Raw genomic sequence first — 27,963 nt, 5'->3', positions numbered from 1 at the left:
TTCCGTTAGGTGTCTTTACTTCTTCTCTACATCACCCTGAATTCTCTGATACGTTGTTTAACTTTATGAATAGATAAAGAAGCAAACTTAATGGTGATAACTCAGTTTCACTGCTTTTTTTCCTCCATCCATCCACCATACTCTTCCATATGGATCCCAAATTCTGAACATACCGACGGCTTCTTTCATGTCGAAAAAGGATTGATTTATTTCTAAAACATTTCACACATTCTGAACATGGAAATGACATTGTTCGTGTATCACAAGATTTGATTGATGTTTAAAAAATTCCCCACATTCCGAACATGAATATGGCTTCTCTCCTGTGTGACTTCTCTCGTGTACAACAAGCTTTGTTTTGTCTCTAAAACATTTTCCACATTCTGAACATGAATTTAACTTCTCTCCGGTGTGAATTCTCTCGTGTCTAACAAGGCATGATTTATCTGTAAAACATTTCCCGCATTCTGAACATGAGAAGGGCTTCTCTCCTGTGTGAATTCTCCCATGTCTAGCAAGACCTGATTTATCTGCAAAACATTTCCCGCATTCTGAACATGAATATGGCTTCTCCCCTGTATGGAGTCTCTCATGTAAAACAAGCTTTGATTTCTCTCGAAAACCTTTCCCACATTCTGAACATGAATACAACTTCTCCCCTGTGTGGATTTTCTCGTGTTTAACAAGACTAGATTTATTGATAAGACACTTCCCACATACCGAACAACAAAATGGAGTCTCTCCTTGGTGACTTATTTCATGTGTAACAAGACTCGCTTTGTCTGTGAAACATTTCCCACATAGTGAACATAAAAAAGCCTTCTCTCCCGTGTGACTTTTCTCATGCCTAACAAGACTTGATTTATCCGTAAAACATCTCCCACATTCGGGACATGAATATGGCTTCTCTCCTGTGTGAATTCTCTTATGTCTAACAAGATTAGATTTTTCGGAAAAACATCTGCCACATTCTGAACATGAGTATGGCTTCTCTCCTGTGTGGATCTTATGATGATCTTTAAGTTTGGTTTTAGTAAAAAAACATTTCCCACATTCTAAACACGTAAACGGTTTATCGCCTGTGTGAATTTTTTGATGATCTTTGAGTTTCGTTTTGGTAATAAAACATTTGCCACATTCCGAACACGTAAATGGTTTCTCTCCTGTGTGGATTCTCAGATGATGCTTCAGTTTGTTTTTGGTAATGAAAGATTTCCCACATTCTGTACAGTGAAACGGCTTCTCCCCCGTGTGAATTCTCTCATGGGTAATAAGCTTTGACCTCGAGATAAAACTTTTCCCACATTCAGAACAGGAATTTGGTGAGTTCCTTGCGTGTATTCTTCTGTGTGAAAAAGGATGTGGGCTTCTTGTCCAAGATTGGTCAGGAGAAGATCCCTCGTGATCGGGAGCATTATAGGATTCTTGATGAAAATTAAGGGCCATGAGGTTTTCTTCGGAAAAGTGCTGTATGACGTCTTCGTCTTCTACTTTATAATTCAACGATGATATGAAGTTTTCTTCAAAGTTTTTACTTTGGTTTTCTGAAAAAGGAAAATGGATTTCATGATTTGCTCCTTGATATCAAAGTGTGAAAAATAGTCGAACCAAATAGAGTATAAAGTAAATCGTAAAATGTAGGTTTGCTTTTAAATTTTTCCCAGAATGTTGCTTAACTTTATCCAGTAAAGTCGGGAAGACTCGGAAAGTTTTCGGAAAGTCTCGGACCCATTCATTTTTTTCCTATTTTTTTTTTTTTTGTGGCCTTGTACTAAAATAAAAATTCACGCCTCCTCCACCAATCTGCACTCAATACCCCTTCATGAGAAAAGTGAAAAAAGACATTTTTTTTAGTGCTTTGGACCTCAGACTGGTCCAAAGGATCGCCTTCCAAGAAGACAATGAGCCTAAGTTTACAGCCATGACAACACAGGAGTGGCTTTGGGACATCCCTGTGAATGTCCTTCAATAGGCAATTTTTTATTTTTGTTTTTGACTTCCCGCCTACCAATCCCGTGCGTTCGTGTAGTTGGCTGCAACAAAATGGCGCTCGGACATGCGCAGTACCGCTCCGAACTACTGACATAGACTCCCTTTGAATCATAAACACATTTGCCTGGCCTCAGCTTTTCGAGTCCCTGTCCCGGACCATTAATGAACGCATGTCTTACCTGCACGACCACTTTATTTCTTTCCAATTCCTGACACTCCAGCAAGCCTCCTCTGTGGCACTTTTTATGGCTCCTATAATTTACTTACACTCCTGTCGTGACAACAAACATGGTGGAAGAGTTGTCCGAGAACCTTGGCCTTCTCTTATGATGTGGGCCTATAATTAAAATAAGCCATCAATCCCCAGAAAACCCTTTCGGAGACCTCCATTATTACGTACCTGTAGGAGTATATATCGGAAAGTCGTCCACCACTTCAATCTTACACGGGTGATCCCCGATCATGATCTCCTCCGCTTCAACCTCCACTTTAATGTAAGTCAGATCTTCACCCTGCTTCAATCCAACAGATCAACATAAGAAAGCCCCAAAAATCAATGAGCACATCTACGACTGCGGGGCTACAAAGGCCCAAAAACACTCTTCTATAGATTAGATACAGGGCTCAGCTCTCTGTACCTGATAACTCTCTGGGACACGGTGATTTTCCTCGGGGCAGTCTTGGTGATAGAGAGGACTGGGGCATCTCTCTGGTGAATTTTTCCTACTGGATCCATCTGGGGGAGACACAAACACAAAGTGATGGGATACATGACCTATGGTAGGTAAATCTATATTGTATATCATAAACTTCTCTACTCGCCTTCAGATCTATGTATATTCATTGGAGTCCTATGGATGTGTTTAATGTATAGGGCAAATGTAGGGCACTAAAGGAAAGTGAAAGGAGCCTAAATTGGGGACCTCCTACATTACACCTCATGGGTATGCAGTGCACATGATGTGATAAGTGCTTAACCAGGACCACCAGTGCCGGCCTGTGCCCATAGTAATGTACAAGTTATATCTCTTCTTACCTTGTGATGTAAGCGGCTGGTAGTTTTCCATCATGGCGTCCTTGTACAGATCCTTGTGTCCTTCTAAATACTCCCACTCCTCCATGGAGAAATAGACAGTGACATCCTGACACCTTATAGGAACCTGACAACACAATGATACGGTCATCCCCCGACCCCTCCATGGTGTTACTGTATAACGTCCCAGCATTCCCAGCAGCGCTCACCTCTCCAGTCAGCAGCTCAGTGATCTTGTTGGTCAGTTCTAGGATCTTCTGCTCCTGTATCAGTGAGTGCGGGGGAGGGTCTGTGATGGGGCTGTGGCTCCTGCTCCATCCTCCTGACTCATGGACATGGCGGCTGGGAGTCACACAGTCACCCGATGTCTTCTTCACTACGGTGTAACCCTATGGATGGAGCAAGACATAGAGAATTGTATATTGTGGCCTAGGCTGTATACAGATCACATTTGGATTACTGGGGTCAGTCCTGGAGACCTCACCGAAGAAAAGACAGTAATCATATAGAAAAGGTCCAAAAATGGAATACCAAAATGGTGGAATGTTTCAAGCACACAACTCAACCTCTTCCAGCCAAAGCCATTGTAAAATTTTCAATTTAAGTTTTTGACTCCCTGACTTCCAAGCATCATAACTTTTTTATTTTTCCCCTTCACAGAGATATATCAGGGCTTACTTTTTGTGGGACAAATTATATTGGTACCATTTAGTATTCCGTACGATGTACTTGGAAGCTGGAAAAAATTCACATTGGGGTGGAACTAGAGAAAAATTGTGTTTGTGAAACTTTCTGATGGTCTTTGTTTTTATGGTGTTCACTGACAAAACAAAATGACAAGTCACATGTACTCTATGGGGCGATACCATTCCAGGGATACCAAACTTTCCTGGGTTATGACACCCGTAGCTTTTTGTATATTTCATGTGCATAATAATTAAATGCTCGACATCCGCAATACTATTATGCCAGATGTTGAGAAAGGGTTAAAGAATGGGGTAAATTTATCAAGTTGTTGTTCAGTTCTATTCCATTACTTGGAAGGTCTGGAAGATGTTACGCAGAATTCTGGATTATTCCTAGGATTTCTTTTCTTATATTAGACCTGGTTTACCTCTCCGGTCAGCAGGTAGATGATCTCCAAGGTGAAGTTTAATATTCTTCTGGTAATCTCTTTCCTGTCCTTCTCCATCCTTGTTGGGTTATGCCGGAGCATATGAAGTAGAAGAGAAAACTGGAACACTTAGAAAGTTCTAGAACCGCAGGTACCTGTATGAGAAAAAGAGGGACAAAGGAGGACAACGTCATATGTGAAATACAGAATTACTGAGCCTTTACAGCACCATGTCCTTAGAGTCTACACCACATGGATTAAACTGGTCCACCCATGGTGGCGTATCCACATCGGCTACTTTTTATCGTAAATGACATGGTTTCACAACTGTTATGAATTTATGTTCACATACTATAATACACTGCTCTTATCTCAGCTTCTGATAAAGCCAGGTCTGTTATCTCTCTGTGTAGACACTCAGCTAACCCTCAGTCTACTGTGTACCTGCATTTGCATATTATCTGATCTGCTCCAGGTATTGCAGACAAACTGACATGGGCAAAAACCTTTAATCCAAATTGGCAGCTTGCCAATTTTAAACATGCCAGGAAAAAGAAAATATAATTTGTCGCAAACAAGGAGCGCTATGAAGGAAGCCAGAAGTCACAGAGTTCTCCTCAAGCGCAGCTGAGGGGGAACATCGACACCAACAACACGCTCATTATATGGCGTCACAGCGAGCTGCTGGAACAATGACGGGCACGGCGTGAGGAACGAGTTCAGCGGCAGGCTAGCTTTAGAGTTGCCGAAATGCCGGAGCAGGCAAACCATCGACGCCCACAACCCGCAGACAAAGTCACGCGCAGAGGCTAGTACAAAATATAAGCAGAAACTCACACTCTTATGCTAAGAACACACTAACGTTGTGCTGGTCCTTTGGAGGACCAGAACAATGGAGAGGCTGACCACTAAAATAGCACTTTGTTCCTCCCTTGTGTATTTTTTAACATTGTTGCTCAATAAAGCTTTTTGTATTTTGACTAGATTCTGGTGCTCCAGTCATCTTCCTTTTGGTTGTTTGGCTGTTATACAGACTATATAGAGCTGAAAGCCAAATAACAGAGCTGGCCGTGGTGTGTACAGCGATGTATGGGTTAACCAAAGCACGCCCTTGCGATTGCCGTTATCTCAGGAGGTGCTGTGCACGCATGGTACACTCATTGTTTGATATGTTTGCATTATAGGTAACCTTGAGGTAAGTGACGAGTCTTTTATTATTTTATTTGCATTTCTTCTTATGTATTTATTAATGTTTATACTGCGTTTTGAAAAAACATAACCTTATTTTCCTTTTCACCATGTTGTGCGAGGGACTTGTTTTTTGCAGGTCAGTTGTAGTCTTTGTTATACACATTATAAATGGAATAACCATATGTGGAAACCCAGGAGAAGTCTGAATGTAAACACGTTCTGGAGAATCCCTTTAAGCCATTACTAGACATTGCACGCCTGATTAGGCACCGTCCTGCACAAGACTACCTGGAAACGAAACATGAGATGAGATCCTGCAGAACCTTCTATGCCATCAGAAGACAACTGTACCACCTCAAACCACCGGTGAGGGTCTGGCTGAAGATATTTGACGCTGTCATCTCCCCGATCCTTCTCTATGGCAGCGAGGTTTGGGGCCCAGCCACCTACCCATACCAGACAAAGTGGGATTCCAGCCCAACAGAGAATTTCCACCTGGAGTTCTGCAAATACCTGCTCCATGTCCATCACAACACCACCAACATGGCCTGCAGGGCAGAGCTAGGCAGACTCCCCCTATGGCTCACTATACAGAAGAGGGCGCTAGCTTTCCAGGCACACATCCAGGGGAGCAAGCCCGACTCCTACCACCACCAAGCATGGCTAAGCCACCTGAGCAAACCAGACACTCACCAACCAAACAGCAGCCAAACAGCAAACCAAAAACACCAACAGATGATAACCAAGGCCGAAATAAAGGCGACCACAGAGGCAAACAGAGAGCGGTACATTGAAGAATGGAGAAACGAAATAAATAACTCCAAGAAACTCACCGTGTACCAATCCCTACAAAGGGACTACACCATGGCCACCTACCTGGAGAGAATACGCCACCCCAAGCACAGACAGACCCTGAACCGGTACAGACTGAGCGCCCACAACCTAGAGATAGAGACGAGGCGATACAGGCAGACGTACAAGCCACGGGAGAAGAGACTGTGCCAGCACTGTGACCAGGGGGCCCTGGAAGACGAGACCCACTTCCTGCTACACTGCACCAAATACTCAGCTGTGAGGGCCGTCTACTACCAAAGACTCTCTGCCCACATTCCAGACTTCATATCTGCAGACGAGAAGAGGAAACTCTACATCCTACTGGGAGAAGAAGAGGCCACTGTGGAGATCGCTGCCCAATACGTGTCCAGCTGTCACCAAACAAGAGGAAGATGAGACTCCACGGACTGTTATACCCAAAACCACACCCCATTATAGCAGCCACCAACTAAGAGGAAGATGAGACGCATGGACTGTTACGCTATTTCTTCTCGCCGACCCCAGGATCTCCAATGAACAGGAGTGAAAGACCCGATGAATCTTCTAAATATTACAGGAATAACTATCAGCCCTGACAATCCAGTTTAAGAGCAAATACTGAGATTACAGCCAACATAGAGTATACAGAATAAGAGAAGTGGTACTGTGCACTGTCTATATATACAGAATAAGAGAAGTGGTACTGTGCAGTGTCTATATATACAGAATAAGAGAAGTGGTACTGTGCACTGTCTATATATACAGAATAAGAGAAGTTGTACTGTGCAGTGTCTATATATACAGAATAAGAGAAGTTGTACTGTGCAGTGTCTATATATACAGAATAAGAGAAGTTGTACTGTGCAGTGTCTATATATACAGAATAAGAGAAGTTGTACTGTGCACTGTCCATATATACACAGAATAAGAGAAGTGGTACTGTGCACTGTCCATATATACAGAATAAGAGAAGTTGTACTGTGCAGTGTCTATATATACAGAATAAGAGAAGTGGTACTGTGCACTGTCTATATATACAGAATAAGAGAAGTTGTACTGTGCACTGTCTATATACAGAATAAGAGACGTTGTACTGTGCACTGTCTATATATACAGAATAAGAGAAGTGGTACTGTGCGCTGTCTATATATACAGAATAAGAGAAGTTGTACTGTGCGCTGTCTATATATACAGAATAAGAGAAGTTGTACTGTGCGCTGTCTATATATACAGAATAAGAGAAGTGGTACTGTGCGCTGTCTATATATACAGAATAAGAGAAGTGGTACTGTGCAGTGTCTATATATACAGAATAAGAGAAGTGGTACTGTGCGCTGTCTATATATACAGAATAAGAGAAGTTGTACTGTGCACTGTCTATATATACAGAATAAGAGAAGTTGTACTGTGCGCTGTCTATATACAGAATAAGAGAAGTTGTACTGTGCACTGTCTATATATACAGAATAAGAGAAGTTGTACTGTGCACTGTCTATATACAGAATAAGAGAAGTTGTACTGTGCACTGTCTATATATATATATACAGAATAAGAGAAGTAGTACTGTGCACTGTCTATATATATATATATACAGAATAAGAGAAGTGGTACTGTGCACTGTCTATATATACAGTATAATAGAAGTTGTACTGTGCACTCTCTATATCTATCACTATATCTTCTGTATACACGCCGGCGCTGACTACATCTATTATTTCTATGACTTTCTTCCCTCCTTACAATGACCTGAATAATATCCGGTAATTATTTCATGTAACTCGTCTATTTGTAACACAAGTTGTTGTTTTTAAATTTTACAAAACAATTTAGAATATTTTGCCAATAGTGAAATAACCCCCTCCCCCCCCTCCAGCTTACCTCAGGTCTGTGTGTATTATAAATCCACAGCACAATAATGCCACAAAGTTCCTGTGTGAATACAGCCTTATGGCAGCCAGTGAGCAGCGCTGTATATACAGATATCTCCTCTGTATTCTGCTGCTTCAGTAATAACACAGAGAACATCAGTGACCACCTGACCAGGACCTGCTCTGTATCTACTGCACTGCCATAGCTGAAGGACCTGTGATGATGTCACCGTCATGTGATCATAAGTGAGGGGGCGGAGCTCAGTGTGAGTATAAGAGCGAGGTCACACTGTGATTTTTCTAGTGGCGTGTCTGATTGATGAAGCGACAGCTGCGGGTTAGAGGAACGCATTGCCTTGTGTGACGTGTCGTGGGCCGCAGCTGTCGCTCAATAGTTAAAATCGATAATAGGGGCTACAGAAAGTCACACATAGGGGCAACATGGTGGCTTAATGGCAGGCACTGGAGTCCCGGGTTCAAATCCTGCCAAGGACAAAACATCTGCAAGGAGTTTGTATGTTCTCCCCGTGTTTGCGTGGATTTCCTCCCATACTCCAAAGACATACTGATAGGGAAAAATGTACATTGTGAGACCTATATGGGGTTCACAACTTATATAAAGTTAAAAAAAAAAAAAAGGAATACATGCAAATCACCATTGATGCCATCCCGGAGTAGGTTATTTTCGGCACTGTTCACATTTATTTGCAACCCTTTTTTTGTCCTTGAGCTAAAGTTTCCGCCTGACTTTACCCTCCTCCCCAAAGCTGAGGTTTGGGGCCTTTTATAGATCATGTGGCTATTGAAAAGTCACCGATTAGGGCCCACTGAAGTTTAGACATCTTGTACTATACCTCAATGTACCCCATGGCAAACTGCACCCACTCCATACCATACTATTACCTTATAATGGGATGGCGGGCGGATATCAATATAAGGACGTTCCTTTTGTCTTAGGAGACTCCTCTAAATTCTTTTCTTATAGTATTACAAGCCACAGAACTTCTAGAACAGGGCTAGGGAACCTTTGGCTCTCCAGCTGCTGTGAAACTACAACTCCCATCATGCTCCATTCACTTCCATGGGAGTTCCCAGAACAGCAGAGCCAGTATGCATGCTGGGAGTTGTAGTTTTGCAACAGCTGGAGAGCCGAAGGTTCCCTATCCCTGTTCTAGAACAAGGGTCAGCAATCTCCAGCACCTGTCTGGGGTTGACACTTCGGTATTAGTGTAGCATGTCTCCACACGTTTTTGCTCTAGTGTAGCATGTCTCCACATTCGAAAAACGCGTTTTACTTAAAAAAGATCGCATTTTTTGCTGCTCGAAATTTCCGACACTTGGAGCACCGAAAACCATCCTATTCTTTTCCTCGATTTCCATAGGCCTTTTTTGCATGCCGAGACCACACCAGTGCAGCCTTGGGTTCCCAGCAGACGACGTTGCCGATTAAGCTGTTGATCCAACAGAAGTCATCGATTTTGTGTGGCAAATTCAATAGCCAGATATTCAGTCGACGTTAGCTCACAGAATTCGCAAATATTTGGATCCAAAGCCATGTATCGCGTTGTGACTAAGCCTGATATTTATACCTACTCTGCACTTTCGCGATGTGGAGAATGACAAGGCTTGCTTGGGGGACACATGGCGGCATCGTACCCCAAAATGTGTGGTAATTTAATAAAATATACTTTTTCTCCTCAGGTTCACTCAGGGAAGTAAAGATAGTGTAAGCTGTGCGCTGTAATTCAAATTTCCCGCCTTTTTTTTACTTACCTCAGCTGATGTGTAGTTCAGGGTCAAAGGTCATCACTAGGCAGATTTCACTGGTTCTTCTGGAAGATGTGGAGACATACTGCACTACGGTACACATTATGTGGAGACACGTCTAATCATTTTTGTGCGCTTTCGCGATGTGGAGACATGCTACACTAATACCCGACACTTCAGCCATATTTTTTTCGGCACAGGGCTCTCTCTGATGTTTAAAGCTGCTCCATGTAGCCCATCACTCCCATGTAGACGCAAGATGGAGGGGAGGAGACACTACGGGGGAAAGCATGAGTCATGGTGTCCTAATGTCCGGACTGTGTTTTGGCCTAGTCAGGGGTGAACCTACCCCTTTTGCCGCCCGAGGTGAACTACAGAAAGCCGCCCCCCCCGGAGGAGGGGGCGGAGCGAAGGGGTGTGGCCGAGCAAAGGGGGCGTGGCAAAGGGGCAGGGCTTAGCGCCATTCGCAGGCAGAGAGCAGGCACGGAGAAGACCTGCTCTCTGCCTGAGCGTGAGGGGAGGCTGCTGGAGCAGCGCTGCGTCCACAGGGCCTCCTCAAACCACCGCTCGGTGCTAAGCCAGTTCAGGACAGCTTGTCCACGACTGGCTTGGGTAATCAAAAATGCCGCCCTCCCTGGGGTCCTGACATAGCGCCACCTGAAGCGCTCGCTTCAGGTCGCCTCATGGGAGGTGCGGCGCTGGGCCTAGTATGAAGGCAGCAATTCATTTTTGTACCGCCTCAAAATCTGGTCCAAAAAAACTCTGTGTAAACTCAGTCTAAGTATTTAGGAAGTAACCGTAGCAAGTCAGCCACGGAGTGAAGGCAGACCATGAAAAGTTACAGAGTGGGGTGCCAAGTGCTAAGAAGCATAGTGCAGATAATCCATCAATACTGTGGTGACTTAATAACTCCTCTGGCATTCACATAAGAACAAACACTGTGTCCCACCTGGAAGAGAAGCTGCATGTGGCCTTATGTCATTGACCAATGTCAAGTGGACGGATGAAGAGATGTAAAGCACAATGCTGCCACTGGACTCTGGACCGAAGGAAAGGTGTTTTGTTCAGTGACCAACCACACTTGGCACTCCGAGAGATCCTATTACCTTCTCATTTGTCACCTATAATAGACTAGTGTCACACAGAAGAGAAGCCCTGGGTCCAAACTGAACACAGTTTTTGTTATGAGCCGGTCTTTACAGTCTCAGCCTGTTAGGTTCAGGCACGGGGTGGATGGACAATTGTCTGACACACGGCCAGAGAATGTTCACATTGGGCATGCAATCTCTGAGGTAGCACTCACACGTTGTTCCCGTGATGAGTTGCGTCACTGGTCACTGCGCATGTATGTCTTTGCATCTGAAGGGAGTTAAGTCTTTCTGCAGTGCTGAGGACTCATTCCAGGCTCGGAGCGGTGCAGAGCGTTTCCGTCCTATTACTTTCTGTTTGTTCCTGCTCCTGGCTATAGAACTCCACTTTGCATGTTGTCAGTTGCCGGTCTTACGCTAGGTTCACACCTGCATTCGGCACTCCGTTCTGTGGTTTCCTTCTTCTGCATGCAAGAAGACGGAAACCACAGACCGGGTCCGGCCGTGAGCGGCGGTGAGCGTTTTATGCTCTCCGCCGCGAAACCGTTTTTTTTTTAATCGAACACAGAGTACTGCATGTACGACTCTGTGTCCGGTTTAAAATGAATGGGTATGAAAGAGTCCGGCAGGTTTCCATCTCCTGCCTCTGTTTTTTTGCAGGAAACGGAAACCTGCAGAACGGAGACCGGGCGCAGATGTGAACGAGCCCTTAAACTTCAGTTGCCAGTGATTTCTAGAAGTGATCTGTCTGCCTGAATTTTTTGCTATCTTCTGAGTCTGAGCTACTGGCCGTTCACTTATCCCTCGCTGCCTATAAATCTTCTCCACCTCCAAGACGCCTAAGTGGAAATTTGCTAAGTATCTGAGCACTTTTGTCCCAAGTATAGTTGTTCCGAGCGTAGTGAGCCCTAGACTTTTACTGCTTGGAAGTTTGGATTTTTGTGTGGTGCTAAGTTCTGCTTATTCTATCCTTTGTAAACTGTCAGTATCAATGTGTTTCACATTTATTCTCTACTGTATACTTTGCCTGTCCTCATATTCACCGTTAGTCCAGTCGGACACCTGGGTGGGGCTTTCTCTGTATCTGACCTCTCCTTCCAAAATGTGAATCCCGATACTATAAGTGTTTAGTCATTTTTGTTCTTTTTGATATATACTTGACTGAGAAGTATCGGTCAGGGGCAGTTCCTGGTCAGAGATCCTCAGATCACAACAGTTTTACCTCATTTCTCTCCAAGTGGCTTCCTGTATAGAGAAAACTCATCCGACACTTGGCCTTACGTTAAAGGTCTACTCTCTTCAGTCCATAGTCAGGCCGTTCCTGTCAACCCACAAATCTCTTCCACATCTTAGGTAATTTTGCTCTTGGAGTTACAGATGCAACATTTCACTCCTGCTTGAAGGCCAGACTCTTACTTGTGTCACACGAGCTCACACATACAGAATAGCAAAATTACGGGCGCAAAATTACGCGGCGTATACGCTCATCAAATCATTGAAATCAATGGGATCTTTTTGAGCGCGCAAACTGCTGACACGCGTATACATGCCAGATTGCGCTCTACTTTACTACGTGTGAATTCCCCCTTACCATGTCTCCTTCCTGATACCTCTTCTCCCACAATCCCTTGCTCAGCCACTCCATCCTCCCCTCTGCAACTCCTCTTGGTTGCAAAGACATAGGAGGAGAAGTGCTATTGCCTGCTGTTGCAAATCTTTGCATGGCATGAACTGCGGCATCCACTGTACACAATGTTCCCCTTACTGGGGGTTACAATTTTTTAGGTTGACGGAATAGCTTTATTTACAATGAGTTGTCAATTGGCGCACATATGGTGTAATGTGACATAGCAAAGGCTGGAATAATAAATGTTCCATGTATACTAAGCAGTATACAAGCACAATATACAGTATAGGTCCAGATCCTACCCTATACATTACACCCTGCACCAGGTCAACATTCTACTATAGCTGCACATATCTATCTATAAGTAACAGGGAAATGATAAGGGATGGGGGGCTAGGGGAGAGGGAGGGGAGTCACAGGCCCAAGGCTTTGTTGAAAAGACAGATACACTAAAAGGAGGGCTAAAGAGAGGTACCAATCCTCTTCTTCTTGGACATCCAGATAGAATAGTCTCTGAGCAGTCCGGGACGGACATAAGCATTTCCATACAGGCCACAAAGTGTCCATAAAACCGTTTACATAGCACCAGGATACCTGGATAGCCCCAGTCCATTCAAGGTCCATAGAAAGGGTATTCCAGGCTACTCCACGGTGCACAGTATATAGGTTCGGGGTGCCCAACAGGGATTCCCAGAATGGACGCAAAAGTGTTTTCTCAGCAAATGGGTTCCTTGACCGGAACCTGGTGTTGTATAGTCCATGGGCAAGTTCTCGGGGTCAGAATATTTTTGTTTTACTGTTTTAAAGGTCCTCAATTAAAATCACGAGCCCCAGATTTAGTGCTAATGGTCCGAATGATTGTCTTGAGTGCTCCTATGTCTCCTTGTGGAGACCGCCAGCTGATAGGGATTCGCATCGGTCAAGCAGAGAACCCTGGAAAAAAGGTTAAGCATGCTACATAGCTCTCCTGCCACCTACTGGAGGTAGCATGTGTTCAACAATTGACTATGTTAGTGTTTGCTTTTTCTTTCAGTCTGCAAATCCTAATAAAGGGTCAGACATTAAAGGAGTTGTCTGGGGAGTTTAATTTAATTTAAACATACTTCCTCCTGGATTTTTTTGAAGCTGGGTCTGGGGGTTCCAGACGGGTTCCGATCCGAGCCCTGGGGTCTCTCTGAATCCTCCCTCCTCTTCCGTTTTCGCAGGTTACCTATGCTATCGGAGCTGACTGGCTAGCTGCCAGCCCTTGTATCACAGGTAACACCTGGAGGGGAGAGGAGTCAGAGTGACCCGAGGGTTAGCTGCCGGTTTGAATCATATGATACAGGCTCAGAACCAGCCCGATAATTTACAGGGTAGCTACCTCCAATACATGGCACTAGGTAGACTGCTTTCTTCTTCCTAGGAGACTTTTCTGATGTACAGCAAGTAGACGGTAAAGATGCCGATACACAAGAGAACAAATTTTCTTAACAAATTTTGCCTCCTTTCTGTGAAGTCCTGCAATTTTTCACTCTTCATCTAAGGCCCCATGTAGCGAAACGCAACAAAAAAAAAAAAGAAACGCATGGTGGTTTTTTTCCACAGCATTTTTCATTGCGTTGTTGCTGAGGTTTCCTATGCGGACTTTCTGCCCCTATTATACCTATAAGGAAAACGCCAACATTTCTGCAGGTATAATCGCCATGCTGTGATTTTCAAAAACACGGACGTGTTTGAAAACGCAGATATTCCGCGGCAGATTAGCCAGAATTTTATTCACTTTGCAGGTACTGTAAAACATGTTTTTTGCTGCGGCATTTCCGTTTCCAAGAACGCTGCGTTTTCGCAACATGGGGCTTCAGCCTTACCCTTGTTTCTGTATTAAGAGCTGTTCCTTGCTTGCTGTTTCTTGGCTGTGAATATGGGTGTAATATGGAGAAGCCGAGGCTCGGAGGAGGCTCTTCAAACACTTAGGGTGCTTCCGGCCTGCTGTGAAATAAAGCCACGGGCGGAGCACGGAGGACACGTGCATGTCACCCATGTGCGGCCCATGCTTGAGCGGCCCCTTTCATTAAATGAATAGGAGCCATGGAAGAAACAAAGCAAAATAGGACAGGACCCGTTCTACATTTAATGGCCCCGGACTGTCGATCCAAGCACGTGACCGTGTAATTCATGATTATGTGTACGGACCCATAGAAATGTCAGTGTGCTATCCAGGAAAAACACGGATAGCACACTGATCTCAGCCACGGTCGTCTGCAAGAGGGACAGTCTCTGAACTGAACGTGTAAGCAAAGGCTGTCCCAATGCATGGTCCAATGCTCCTTTCCTTTCCGATATTATAGAACAGGTCCTATCCTGTTCTGTGGCATCAAAACTGAACCCCCAACTGAGGTCAATGAGTGGCGGACGGCACTTGGATGTGCATTCCGCTAGAAAAATAATCCGCACCCCTCGACCTGCACAGTGTGCATGTACTCTTATACCTGAGGCAATATAAAATGTGTTTGGTGGCTTTCCTCCGGGTACTCCGGTTTTCTTCCACACTCCAAACACATACTAATAGGGAATGTAGATTGTGAGCCATGTATGGGACAGTGCTTGACAATATCTGTAAAGCACTGCGGAATATGATGGCGCTATATAAGGAAGCTAAATAAATAAATCAAACATAGAACCATGTTCTGGTGTCATATAAAAGAGGAGTTTCTGATGACAGTTCTACCTTTATCATCTCAGTCAATGATAAGGTCAAAGCTGTGTTTATGACTAATTTTTTTTTTTAATTCAAAAGTTTTATTTGGTTTTCCAGAATTTTTAAAAGAACAGTACAAAAGGTAAAATAATACCACAACTGAACATCAGATCCTATACGGAGCATTACCAGGCAAACAACGCCAAAAAGAGATAAAGCGAGGATCACAAAATCTTGTGTATTATCATCATGAGCACAAAATAAAATAAAATATGACAAGCTGTCAAGGATGAGAAGAGATAATATCAGTGCCAGAAGTCCGCTCAGGCGAAATGCCACATCAAAACGTACAAAATGTACATAACAGCAAACAGCACCTGACATGCTAACAACAGATAACCAAAGAAGAAGGAAAAACATAGGCAGGGAAGAAGGTGAAAGAAGGTAGGTAGGTAGGAATTCGATCATCAAGGGAAGAAAACATATGAAAGATAGGAGTAGTCAAAGTCTCCATCAAAGAAATCGAGCCAGGAAGTCCCATCAATCCCCCATGACGGCAGACGCATCATTCGCAAGCTCCGATTGAGCCAGCAAGCTCTTTCGAGCCTTTGGCAATGTTTCTTCCCGAAAAACGAGAGGGATCCAGGGAGGTGGCTGGTAGTGTGGGGACCCGTATGGAGTCCTCCTGGACCGGCATCCAAGAGGCAATAGAGATAGGAGGAATGTCCAGTACCCCCCATAAGTGATCTAGGTCTTGGGGTGAGTGAAGCCCAAGAAGGGCTTAAGTAATCAGCGTTTTTGAAGAGTAGAGGGCGCAAGGTCTTGGTAGAGCTTCAGCGCGTGTCCCTCGTATGCCAAGGCTGCCTTATCTCTGGCAGCTCTAAGGAGGTCCATAGTATGTGCAGAAGAAAAGAGGGCACACACCACATCCCGCGGTGGGTCCCCGGGGCTAGGTTTAGGGCGAACTGACCTATGGATCCTCTCGAGGGACATCACAGAGGCTGCATCCTCGCCCACCAGCGAAGTGAAGACTTCAGCAGCTATGAGGGGGAGCTGGTCCGGCAAGTAGGTCTCCGATAGGCGACGGGACTGATTATCTAAATCCTCCATCGCCAGATACGTATAATTTAAATGTGCAGCATGAGTGTCCAGACGCTCCGAGACAGATTAGACTGTTTGCAGGACCTCTCCCTGGCGAAACTCTAGTAGGTCCACACGGCCGGTGACAGTATTGAAATCAGCGCGTAGTGCAGATAGCTCGCTCAGGACAGGAACAAGGGCTTGGTAGATAGCCTGAGAACAGGGTTTTCTTTAAATACCCTTTAGAGATGGGCGCCGGAGAGTTGTCCTTTAGGGAGCTATCCCCATCAGAGTCAGTTGTCGCATCCTTCAAGTGAGCAGCATCCTCAGGGGCCATCTTCTTCGGGAGGGCAGGAGAGCCCGAAAGCTGTTTCTTGAGGAACTTCTGCATCCCCGCTGACTGGGTCTGTCGATCCTTTGAATCTGGGGGTTCACTAGCTCTGTCACGCCCGATCTTAACCATGGCCTGTGACAATAGATGGGCTCGATGATGTGTCCTTTTTTGCCAGATAGAAGTGCAGGCAGGTAGTACAGAGCGGTGGAGGCAGTGGCAAGATCAAGCATGCAGCTACCACAGATGGTCAGAAAGACAGACTTAAGCCTCGGGGTTGTGTAGATAAGGAGAGTGTCAGCTCCGCCTGTGTCTCTCCGAGGTAATGAGTTGCATGAGATCTGTTTATGACTAATTGACCAATAATCCCGGGTAACTGGCGTCGCCCTAAATAATTAGGCTGAGTGCCAGGCGGTAAAGAAGTCACACCACTCTATATGTTGATATTCGTTCCTCTCTCAGCTAATGAATGTGTACTGACGCACTTTTATTTAAGACCACGGGGGTTCACATCAGATTAATATATTTACATATATCTGCAATTACAGATATTCCCAAAAATAATCAATATAGAATTGGTGTCACATGAAGAGAGAGGGAATCCTATCTTTTATATGACACCAGAATCACAGTTCTACATGATTCCTAGAACTGCTGCCAATTTTACAATCCATTGTTGGGCTGTCAGCTAGCCTTGTCTTTCTATAATTCTTAAGTAAATGACTATATGTTTTTTACAAAATGTAAAACATTTTAAGCGTCCTTACTTTTTAGTTACTACATCACTATGAACCCAATAATTTGGGTTATTAAGAGACGTTATGTCCTTAATACTTCCCAGGCTAATTCCACCTATAAAGCACTCTTATTGTCTGAAGTACAGGGTGGCCATAAAATAACCTCAGGTGTTTAGAGTCGTGTGCAGGCTGACCCAATGGATGAAATTGCCTGAAAATTTGTATATGTGCTAATCAAGGCATGGGGAAATGGACGGCATGAAAAAAAAAAATTCTTCTTTTTCTAAGATTTGGGCCCAACTAGGGTTGCCACCTGTTTCGTCACAGCAGCGAGGTACCGGACAATGCTGGAAACAGTGGTCGTTCCCCAACTCCAACAGCGGCAGTGTCTGCAGACGATCACCTTCCTGCAGGATGGAGCCCCTCCTCACATCGCAAATCCTGTGAAGAACGCTCTTCGTGCACATTTTCCAAATGACAGGATTTTGAGCCGCTCATTCCCTACAGCGTGGCCACCGTGCTCTCCGGATCTCACGCCTTGTGACTTCTGGTTGTGGGGACACTTGACGGAGCGTGTTTATCGGGGGAATGTCGAAACCCTGCCTGACCTCACAGACCGCATCACGTTGGAAGTGCGCAGCATCTCACCAGAGATGTTACATGCAAGCGTCAAGCACGTTCTGCATAGGATGACCATGGTCACCATGCATGATGGCGGCCAAATTGAACAGTCATGCTAGGCGGTGGTCTAAATAGGACATCCCCAAGTATCGACAGACGGGTTTTGCGCCGCGCGCTCACTGTACAGCGCCACATTATCCCCTGGTGGGGAGTTTTGGTATTAAATTTTTTTTTCATGCCGTCCGTTTCCCCATGCCTTGATTAGCACACACAAATTTTCAGGCAATTCCGTCCATTGGGTCAGCCTGCACACGACTCCAAACACCTAAGGTTATTTTATGGCCACCATATATATAAAAATATTACTATTAATTCCCACATTCGAAACAAGGACAGGATGAGTTTCAAAAATTTGATTTCCTTCCAAGTATAGAAAATCAAAATGGTTTCTCTCGTTTATGACTTTTCTGATGATCTCCAAGCTTGTCTTTGGTGATGAAACACTTCCCACATTCTGAACAGGAGTATTGCCTCCCTCTTGCGTGAATTCTCTCATGTCTAACAAGACTTGATTTTATTGTAAAACGAGTCCCACATTCTGAACAGGAGTATGGTTTCTCTCCTGTGTGAGTTCTCCCGTGCATGACGAGAATGGATTTTTTTGTAAAACATTTCCCACATACGGAACATGAAAATAGTTTCTCTCCTTTGTGGATTCTCTTATGTAAAACCAGAAATGTTTTATCTGTAAAAAATATGCCACACACCGAGCATGAGTATGGCTTCTCTCCTGTGTGAGTTCTCACATGTTTAATAAGACTTTGATTACTTTTAAAACACTTTCCACATTCTGAACAGGAAAACGGAAGCTCTTTTTTGTGACTCCTCTCATGTGTAGCAAGGCTTCGTTTATCTATAAAACATTTCCCACATTCTGTACATGAATATGGCTTCTCTCCCGTGTGAATTCTCCGATGTCTAACAAGATGGGAATTTTCCGTAAAACGTTTCCCACAATATGAACATGAATATGGCTTCTCTCCCGTGTGATATCTCTGATGTGAAACAAGCTGTGATTTCTCTCTAAAATATTTCCCACATTCGGAACAGGAATGCAACTTCTCTCCTGTGTGAATGAGCCGATGTTTAACAAGAATTGAATTACTTACAAAGCGCTTTCCACACTCTGCACAAGAAAACGGCTTCTCTCCCGTGTGAGTCCTCTCATGTACAACAAGGTGTGATTTATCTGCGAAACATTTCCCACATAACTGGCACGAATATGGCGTCACTCCTGTGTGTATTCTCTCATGTCTAACAAGACTCGATCTCTTTGTAAAACTTTTCCCACATTCCGAACATGTAATTGGATTTTCCCCTGTGTGAATTTTTTTATGATTTTCGAGTTTGGGTTCAGTCATGAAAAATCTCCCACATTCTGATTGATACCAATTAACCTCTTTGGGACTTGTATTTGTGGTAATCTGAGATTGGTCAGAAGAAGGTTCCTTGTGATTCGGGGGATTACATGATTCTGGAGGAAAATTATGGGTCATGAGGTTTTCATCTGAAGAGTTCTGCTTGACGTCTTCTACTTTACATCTTAGTGATGGTATGAAGTTCTCCTTCTTAATGGGATATTCTGTTAAGATTAAAAATGGGTTTCAAGATTTTATTTCAGATTACAAAGTAGAAAAATTTAGAAACACACATGCACTTTTAATTGAGCCAAAAGGTATAAGATGGAATTTTGCATGCAGTTTAGAATGAAACGTTTCCCGATCGGTGCCGCCATTGCTGACATATTAACTTTGCTCCTAATATGTTAATCAGCTTTTTTGTTCCTACAAGGACATCACCACGGTTAGCATAGAAAGGAGGGTTGGAGGGAACGGGTACAAAACTCTTTGGAGACATCCTCTTCGCACCAAACAGGTCAAAAGCTAATAATATTTCAGCAACGGAGGCACTGACCGGAAAGCAGAAAAACATGTTTTATTTAATGGAAGCCTGGCTAGCCTTATAGTTCGAAGGGACTGGTGACACACTCCCTGTAACATGTATAATAAATAAATGTGTATAGGGGCTTCCTAATAATCATAGATCTTGAAGACTGGATTACCCAGGAAAAAAAACAGTAATAGGACCCATAAGGGATGTGCCCTCTATTCTTTTTTTTACTACAAAGCGTCAAAAGCTAATAATATTTCAGCAACGGAGGCACTGACCGGAAAGCAGAAAAACATGTTTTATTTAACGGAAGCCTGGCTATGCCAGTGCCGCACCTCCCATGAGGCGACCTGAAGCGACCGCTTCAGGCGGCGCTATGCCAGGGACTCAGGGAGGGCAGCATTTTTGGTTACCTAAGCCAGTCCAGGACAAACTGTCCTGGACTTGCTTAGCACCGAGCGGTGGTTTGGGGAGGCCACTCGAGCAGCGCTGCTCCAGCAGCCTCCTCTCACACTCAGGCAGAGAGCAGGTCATCTCCGTGCCTGCTCTCTGCCGTGAACGGTGCTAAGCCCCGCCCCTTCACTTCGCCACGCCCCCTCCGCTCCGCCCCCTCCTCCCGGCGGGAGGGGGGGGCGGCTTTCTGTAGTTCACCTCGGGCGCCGAAAGGGGCAGGTTCACCCCTGGGCTATGCTTATAGTTTGATAGGGACTGGAGACAGACTCTCTGTAACATGTATAATAACTAAATGTGTATAGGGGCTTCCTAATAATCATAGATCTTGAAGACTGGATTACCCAGGAAAAAAAACAGTAATAGGACCCATAAGGGATGTGCCCTCTATTCTTTTTTTTACTACAAAGCGTCAAAAGTTAGATTGCTTCACTGTGTGTAGACCAGGACACTAATGGCCTTAAGCTTTAGGATCTCGATTGGAGAACAATAGGATTGGGCTCCGATAAAGTGACAGTAACATCAGGGCTCATTTACCAGAGTTTGTAGCTAGTTTATGACAAGGTGCGGTTCTTATCTGGAGTCTATGCGCCTAAACAGAAATCTATACAAAACACTTGGATAATAAATCTGATGGCGCCAATGGCCCCTCCGATTCCCCCTGAGATCAGAATGAATGTAGGTTTAACGAGTCGTTGGTAAAGCAAACCCGCACTTCCAATCACTTAGGGTAAGTTCAGACGGGGTTTTTTGGACCGGAACCGGAGGCGGAGGCCGCCTCAGGTTCCGGTCCAAAAACCAGGTACCCGCGACTGAAAGCTGGTGCACTGCACCGGCATCCAGCCGCGCACTCCGCTCCGGATTAGGCTCAGTGAATGGGCCTATTCCGTAGGAGGGAGTGTCTTCAGTCCGAATCGCGAGGAGACTTGGCCTGAAGAATGAGCACCTCCTTCCGGAAAAAACTCATGAGCGGCTCCCATTTCAATGGGCGCCATCTTTTTGGTCAGGATTTTGAGGCGAATACGGCCTCAAAATCCTGACCATATGTGTGAACTTACCCTCAACCTGCACTGCCATTCACCAGCGTTACCTCAGCTATCTCCAATGCTCCCATTAAAGCAACAGGTTGAATGCGTGGGGGAGACTTTATACCCCCTGTTCTTAGATCAGTAGGGTCTGAAAGCGGAGACACCTACCAATCCCATTTATGCTCTATCCTATGGCTAGAGGCTACTTTTGGTGGTAAAACTTCGTTAAAAAGTTGCAATTTTTCTACAAAAATTCTGCCAAATTCTGCCAAATTTTTTTTGCATGACTTTATCCCCATTATCACCTGTATTTGTGGTAACAATCTGAGATTGGTCAGGAGAAGGTTCTTCATGCTTCACGGCATCACTTGATTCTGGAGTAAAATTAAAGGTCCTGAGTTTTTCTTCTGGATATTGCTCTGGGATGTCTTCATCTTCTATTTTACAGTATAGTGGTGCTATGAAATTTTCTTCAGATTTTTTAATAGGTTTTTCTGTTAGGATTAAAAAAATTGATTTCATGATTTTGGTTCGAATTACAAAGTCGACAAATTTAAAAAATTCTATTGCAAACACACATTTAAAAAAAAAAAATTCTTAGCCAAATCAAGAATTAGATGCAGCAGAAAGTATCAAGTTATATTCACACAGAAATAATACATCGGTTTGTCATTTTGAACTGCGGTGGGTCTCCATGCATTGTAAACTGATTCCTAAAAACCCTTGTAAATGGTAATAAATCGGATAAGACCAATGGCCCTACCCCCACTCCATTTAGTGAAATTGCCATGCAAGGTTCCAAACACACAAAAGAAAAATTACAACTTTTTTTTAAAAAAATTCTGACTTCTGGTGCACTCACTTTAGTTGCCAGGGGTTTAGACATTAATGGCTGTGTGCTGAGTGATTTCCAGGACACGGCACATTTACCCTGTTATACAAGCCGTACACGGACTGCTGTACGTTGTATGAAAGTGTCAGATCTTCAGTGTTGTCCCATGAAAATAGATCATGAAATAATTACAAAAATGTGAGGGGTGTACTGATTTTTGTGAGATCCTGTATGTACACCAAAGTAATACCAATGAAAATATCAACTCATCCCATGAAATAACAAACCCTCGCACAGCTCTGACAAAAGGAAGAATAAGTGGCTTAGCTTTTTCTAAAAAAAAATTATTATTATTATTTTTAACCCTTTGCATCACCATTCTATTATGGCAGAAGTCAGGTATCTAAATGAAATGGCTGCTCAGGGGTTGAGCAGCCGTCAAAGCTGCCGGGTCTCTGCTGTATAATATAGCAGTGATACTGTATTATTAACCCTTGCATATACTGTATATCATAAACTTCTCTACTCGCCTTCGGATCTATGTATATTCATTGGAGTCCTATGGATGTGTTTAATGTATAGAGCAAATGTAGGGTTCTAAAGAAAAGTGAAAGGAACCTAAATTGGGGACCTCCTACATTACATGTCATGGGTATGCAGTGCACATGATGTGATAAGTGCTTAACCATGACCACCAGTGCCGGCCTGTACCCATTATAATGTACAACAAGTTATATATCTTCTTACCTTGTGATATAATCGGCTGGTAGTTTTCCATCATGACCTCCTTGTACAGATCCTTGTGTTCTTCCAAATACTCCCACTCCTCCATGGAGAAATAGACAGTGACATCCTGACACCTTATAGGAACCTGACAACACAATGATACGGTCATCCCCCGACCCCTCCACGGTGTTACTGTATAACGTCCCAGCATTCCCGGCAGCGCTCACCTCTCCAGTCAGCAGCTCAGTGATCTTGTTGGTCAGTTCTAGGATCTTCTGCTCCTGTATCAGTGAGTGCGGGGGAGGGTCTGTGATGGGGCTGTGGCTCCTGCTCCATCCTCCTGACTCATGGACATGGCTGCTGGGAGTCACACCGATGCCCGATGCCTTCTTCACTACGGTGTAACCCTATGGACGGAGCAAGACACAGAGAATTGAATATTGTGACCTAGGTTGTATCAGCTCTAGTGAGATCACATTCGGAATACATATGTACTCTATATACTCTATGGGTTGATACCATTCCCAGAATACCAATCTTTCCTGGAGTCGCCCTATTCTGACACCCGTAGATTTTTTATATCTCTGTATACGGGGAAGCATAATAATTAGATGCCCAACATCTGCAATACTATTACACCAGATGTTGAGAAAGGGTTAAAGAATGGGGTGAATTTACCAAGTTGTTGTTCAGTTCTATTCCTTTACTTGGAAGGTCTGAAAGATGTTACGCAGAATTCTGGATTATTCCTATGACTTCTTAGGGCTAGTTCACACGGGAATAGGCTCCGCACATTTTGGTCCTGATTTTGACGCGGGATGCTGCATCAGAATAGGACCAAAATGCGACTGTCGCGGCTTCCCGCTCCGGAGTAGGCCCAAATGAATGGGCGTAGTCCGGAGGGTGCTGCCGCGTGGCAAACGCTGGGCCTAAATCAGCCGGGGAATCCGCCTGAAGAAAGGGCAGCTCGCTTCTTTTTATCGTGACCGGGAACAAACCGCTCACGGAAAAAAGGAAGCTAACGGCCTACATAGACCTCCATTGGGAGGGGGCGGATTCTTAGGTGGATTCGGCATCAGACTCCGCCCCCTCTTTCCCTGTGTGAATGAGCCTTTATTATGGATTTTCCTTTGTTATATTAGACCTGGTTTACCTCTCCGGTCAGCAGGTAGATGATCTCCAAGGTGAAGTTTAATATTCTTCTGGCAATCTCATTCCTGTCCTTCTCCATCCTTGTTGGGTAATGCCGGAGCTCACCTAGAAAGTTCTAGAACCGCAGGTACCTCTATGAGAAAAAGAGGGACAAAGGAGGACAACGTCATGTGTGAAATACAGAATTACTGAGCATTTAGAGCACCAGGTCCTTAGAGTCTACACCACATGAATTAATCTGGTGCAGCCATGGTGGCGTGTCCACAGGACAATGGTCTAATAGATCCCGGTCCCACCTCTGTTTGGCTGCTCAGCCGTCTCCCTTAATCCCACAGAGCAGTGGCCACACGTCTGATCATTTTCCAATCAGATAAAGGTCTACAAGATCTCCGGATATACAATATATAGGCAGAAACACACACTCTTATGCCAAGAACGCACTGACGTTGTACTGGTCCTTTGGAGAAGCAGAACAATGGACAGGCTGACCACTAAAATAGCAGTAAGACTAGCGGACAGATGTGAATGAAACCTGAAGACAATCCATAGAAGAGAAGTTGTACTGTGCACTGTCCATATATACAGAATAAGAGAAGTGGTACTGTGCACTGTCTATATATACAGAATAAGAGAAGTGGTACTGTGCACTGTCTATATATACAGAATAAGAGAAGTTGTACTGTGCACTGTCCATATATATATACAGAATAAGAGAAGTTGTACTGTGCACTGTCCATATATATATACAGAATAAGAGAAGTTGTACTGTGCACTGTCCATATATATACAGAATAAGAGAAGTTGTACTGTGCACTGTCCATATATATACAGAATAAGAGAAGTTGTACTGTGCACTGTCCATATATATATACAGAATAAGAGAAGTGGTACTGTGCACTGTCTATATATACAGAATAAGAGAAGTGGTACTGTGCACTGTCTATATATACAGAATAAGAGAAGTGGTACTGTGCACTGTCTATATATACAGAATAAGAGAAGTGGTACTGTGCACTGTCTATATATACAGAATAAGAGAAGTGGTACTGTGCACTGTCTATATATACAGAATAAGAGAAGTGGTACTGTGCACTGTCTATATATACAGAATAAGAGAAGTGGTACTGTGCACTGTCCATATATATATACAGAATAAGAGAAGTTGTACTGTGCACTGTCCATATATATATATACAGAATAAGAGAAGTGGTACTGTGCACTGTCTATATATACACAGAATAAGATAAGTTGTACTGTGCACTGTCTATATATACAGAATAAGAGAAGTTGTACTGTGCACTGTCTATATATACAGAATAAGAGAAGTGGTACTGTGCACTGTCCATATATACAGAATAAGAGAAGTGGTACTGTGCACTGTCCATATATACAGAATAAGAGAAGTGGTACTGTACACTGTCCATATATACAGAATAAGAGAAGTTGTACTGTGCACTGTCCATATATACAGAATAAGAGAAGTTGTACTGTGCACTGTCCATATATACAGAATAAGAGAAGTTGTACTGTGCACTGTCCATATATACAGAATAAGAGAAGTTGTACTGTGCACTGTCTATATATACAGAATAAGAGAAGTTGTACTGTGCACTGTCTATATATACAGAATAAGAGAAGTTGTACTGTGCACTGTCCATATATACAGAATAAGAGAAGTTGTACTGTGCACTGTCCATATATACAGAATAAGAGAAGTTGTACTGTGCAGTCTCTATATATACAGAATAAGAGAAGTTGTACTGTGCACTGTCCATATATACAGAATAAGAGAAGTGGTACTGTGCAGTGTCATATATACAGAATAAGAAGTTGTACTGTGCACTGTCCATATATACAGAATAAGAGAAGTTGTACTGTGCACTGTCCATATATACAGAATAAGAGAAGTTGTACTGTGCAGTCTCTATATATACAGAATAAGAGAAGTTGTACTGTGCACTGTCCATATATACAGAATAAGAGAAGTGGTACTGTGCAGTGTCATATATACAGAATAAGAAGTTGTACTGTGCACTGTCCATATATACAGAATAAGAGAAGTGGTACTGTGCACTGTCCATATATGCAGAATAAGAGAAGTTGTACTGTGCACTGTCCATATATACAGAATAAGAGAAATGGTACTGTGCACTGTCCATATATACACTCACCGGCCACTTTATTAGGTACACCTGTCCAACTGCTCGTTAACACTTAATTTCTAATCAGCCAATCACATGGCAGCAACTCAGTGCATTTAGGCATGTAGACATGGTCAAGACAATCTCTTGCAGTTCAAACCGAGCATCAGTATGGGGAAGAAAGGTGATTTGAGTGCCTTTGAACGTGGCATGGTTGTTGGTGCCAGAAGGGCTGGTCTGAGTATTTCAGAAACTGCTGATCTACTGGGATTTTCACGCACAACCATCTCTAGGGTTTACAGAGAATGGTCCGAAAAAGAAAAAACATCCAGTGAGCGGCAGTTCTGTGGGCGGAAATGCGTTGTTGATGCCAGAGGTCAGAGGAGAATGGCCAGACTGGTTCGAGCTGATAGAAAGGCAACAGTGACTCAAATAGCCACCCGTTACAACCAAGGTAGCCAGAAGAGCATCTCTGAACGCACAGTACGTCCAACTTTGAGGCTACAGATGGGCTACAGCAGCAGAAGACCACACCGGGTGCCACTCCTTTCAGCTAAGAACAGGAAACTGAGGCTACAATTTGCACAAGCTCATCGAAATTGGACAATTGAAGATTGGAAAAACGTTGCCTGGTCTGATGAGTCTCGATTTCTGCTGCGACATTCGGATGGTAGGGTCAGAATTTGGCGTCAACAACATGAAAGCATGGATCCATCCTGCCTTGTATCGGTAACGGTTCAGGCTGGTGGTGGTGGTGTCATGGTGTGGGGAATATTTTCTTGGCACTCTTTGGGCCCCTTGGTACCAATTGAGCATCGTTGCAATGCCAAAGCCTACCTGAGTATTGCTGCTGACCATGTCCATCCCTTTATGACCACAATGTACCCAACATCTGATGGCTACTTTCAGCAGGATAATGCAATGCCATGTCATAAAGCTGGAATCATCTCAGACTGGTTTCTTGAACATGACAATGAGTTCACTGTACTCCAATGGCCTCCACAGTCACCAGATCTCAATCCAATAGAGGAGCATCTTTGGGATGTGGTGGAACGGGAGATTCGCATCATGGATGTGCAGCCGACAAATCTGCGGCAACTGTGTGATGCCATCATGTCAATATGGACCAAAATCTCTGAGGAATGCTTCCAGCACCTTGTTGTATCTATGCCACGAAGAATTGAGGCAGTTCTGAAGGCAAAAGGGGGTCCAACCCGTTACTAGCATGGTGTACCTAATAAAGTGGCCGGTGAGTGTACAGAATAAGAGAAGTTGTACTGTGCACTGTCTATATACAGAATAAGAGAAGTTGTACTGTGCACTGTCTATATATACAGAATAAGAGAAGTGGTACTGTGCACTGTCCATATATATATACAGAATAAGAGAAGTGGTACTGTGCACTGTCTATATACACAGAATAAGAGAAGTTGTACTGTGCACTCTCTATATCTATCACTATATCTTCTGTATACACGCCGGCGCTGACTACATCTATTATTTCTATGACTTTCTTCCCTCCTTACAATGACCTGAATAATATCCGGTAATTAGTTCATGTAACTCGTCTATTTGTAACACAAGTTGTTTTTTTTTGTTATAAATTTTACAAAACAATTTAGAATATTTTGCCAATAGTGAAATAACCCCCTCCCCCTCCAGCTTACCTCAGGTCTGTGTGTATTATAAATCCACAGCACAATAATGCCACAAAGTGCCGGTGTGAATACAGCCTTATGGCA

General features: G+C 43.8%; 1 protein-coding gene across 1 annotated transcript; it reads right to left on the bottom strand.

Moving 5' to 3' along the window:
- Positions 1 to 131: 131 nt before the first annotated feature.
- On the bottom strand, positions 132 to 27,936 carry LOC142198346 (uncharacterized). Its single transcript, XM_075269323.1, has 7 exons — positions 27,889 to 27,936; positions 24,082 to 24,213; positions 23,156 to 23,335; positions 22,950 to 23,073; positions 21,676 to 21,864; positions 18,506 to 19,584; positions 132 to 1,275 (listed from the first exon to the last, which is right to left on the bottom strand). Exons 2-7 carry the CDS (start codon positions 24,157 to 24,159, stop codon positions 223 to 225), a joined length of 2,703 nt encoding a protein of 900 aa, XP_075125424.1. The 5' UTR covers positions 24,160 to 24,213; positions 27,889 to 27,936; the 3' UTR covers positions 132 to 222.
- Between the last annotated feature and the right edge of the window lie 27 nt (positions 27,937 to 27,963).

The sequence above is a fragment of the Leptodactylus fuscus genome, chromosome 3, assembly GCF_031893055.1.
Source record: "Leptodactylus fuscus isolate aLepFus1 chromosome 3, aLepFus1.hap2, whole genome shotgun sequence".
Taxonomy (NCBI): Eukaryota; Metazoa; Chordata; class Amphibia; order Anura; family Leptodactylidae; genus Leptodactylus; species Leptodactylus fuscus.
Note: the sequence above shows the minus strand (reverse complement) of the source record. Positions and strands in the feature narration are given on the sequence as shown.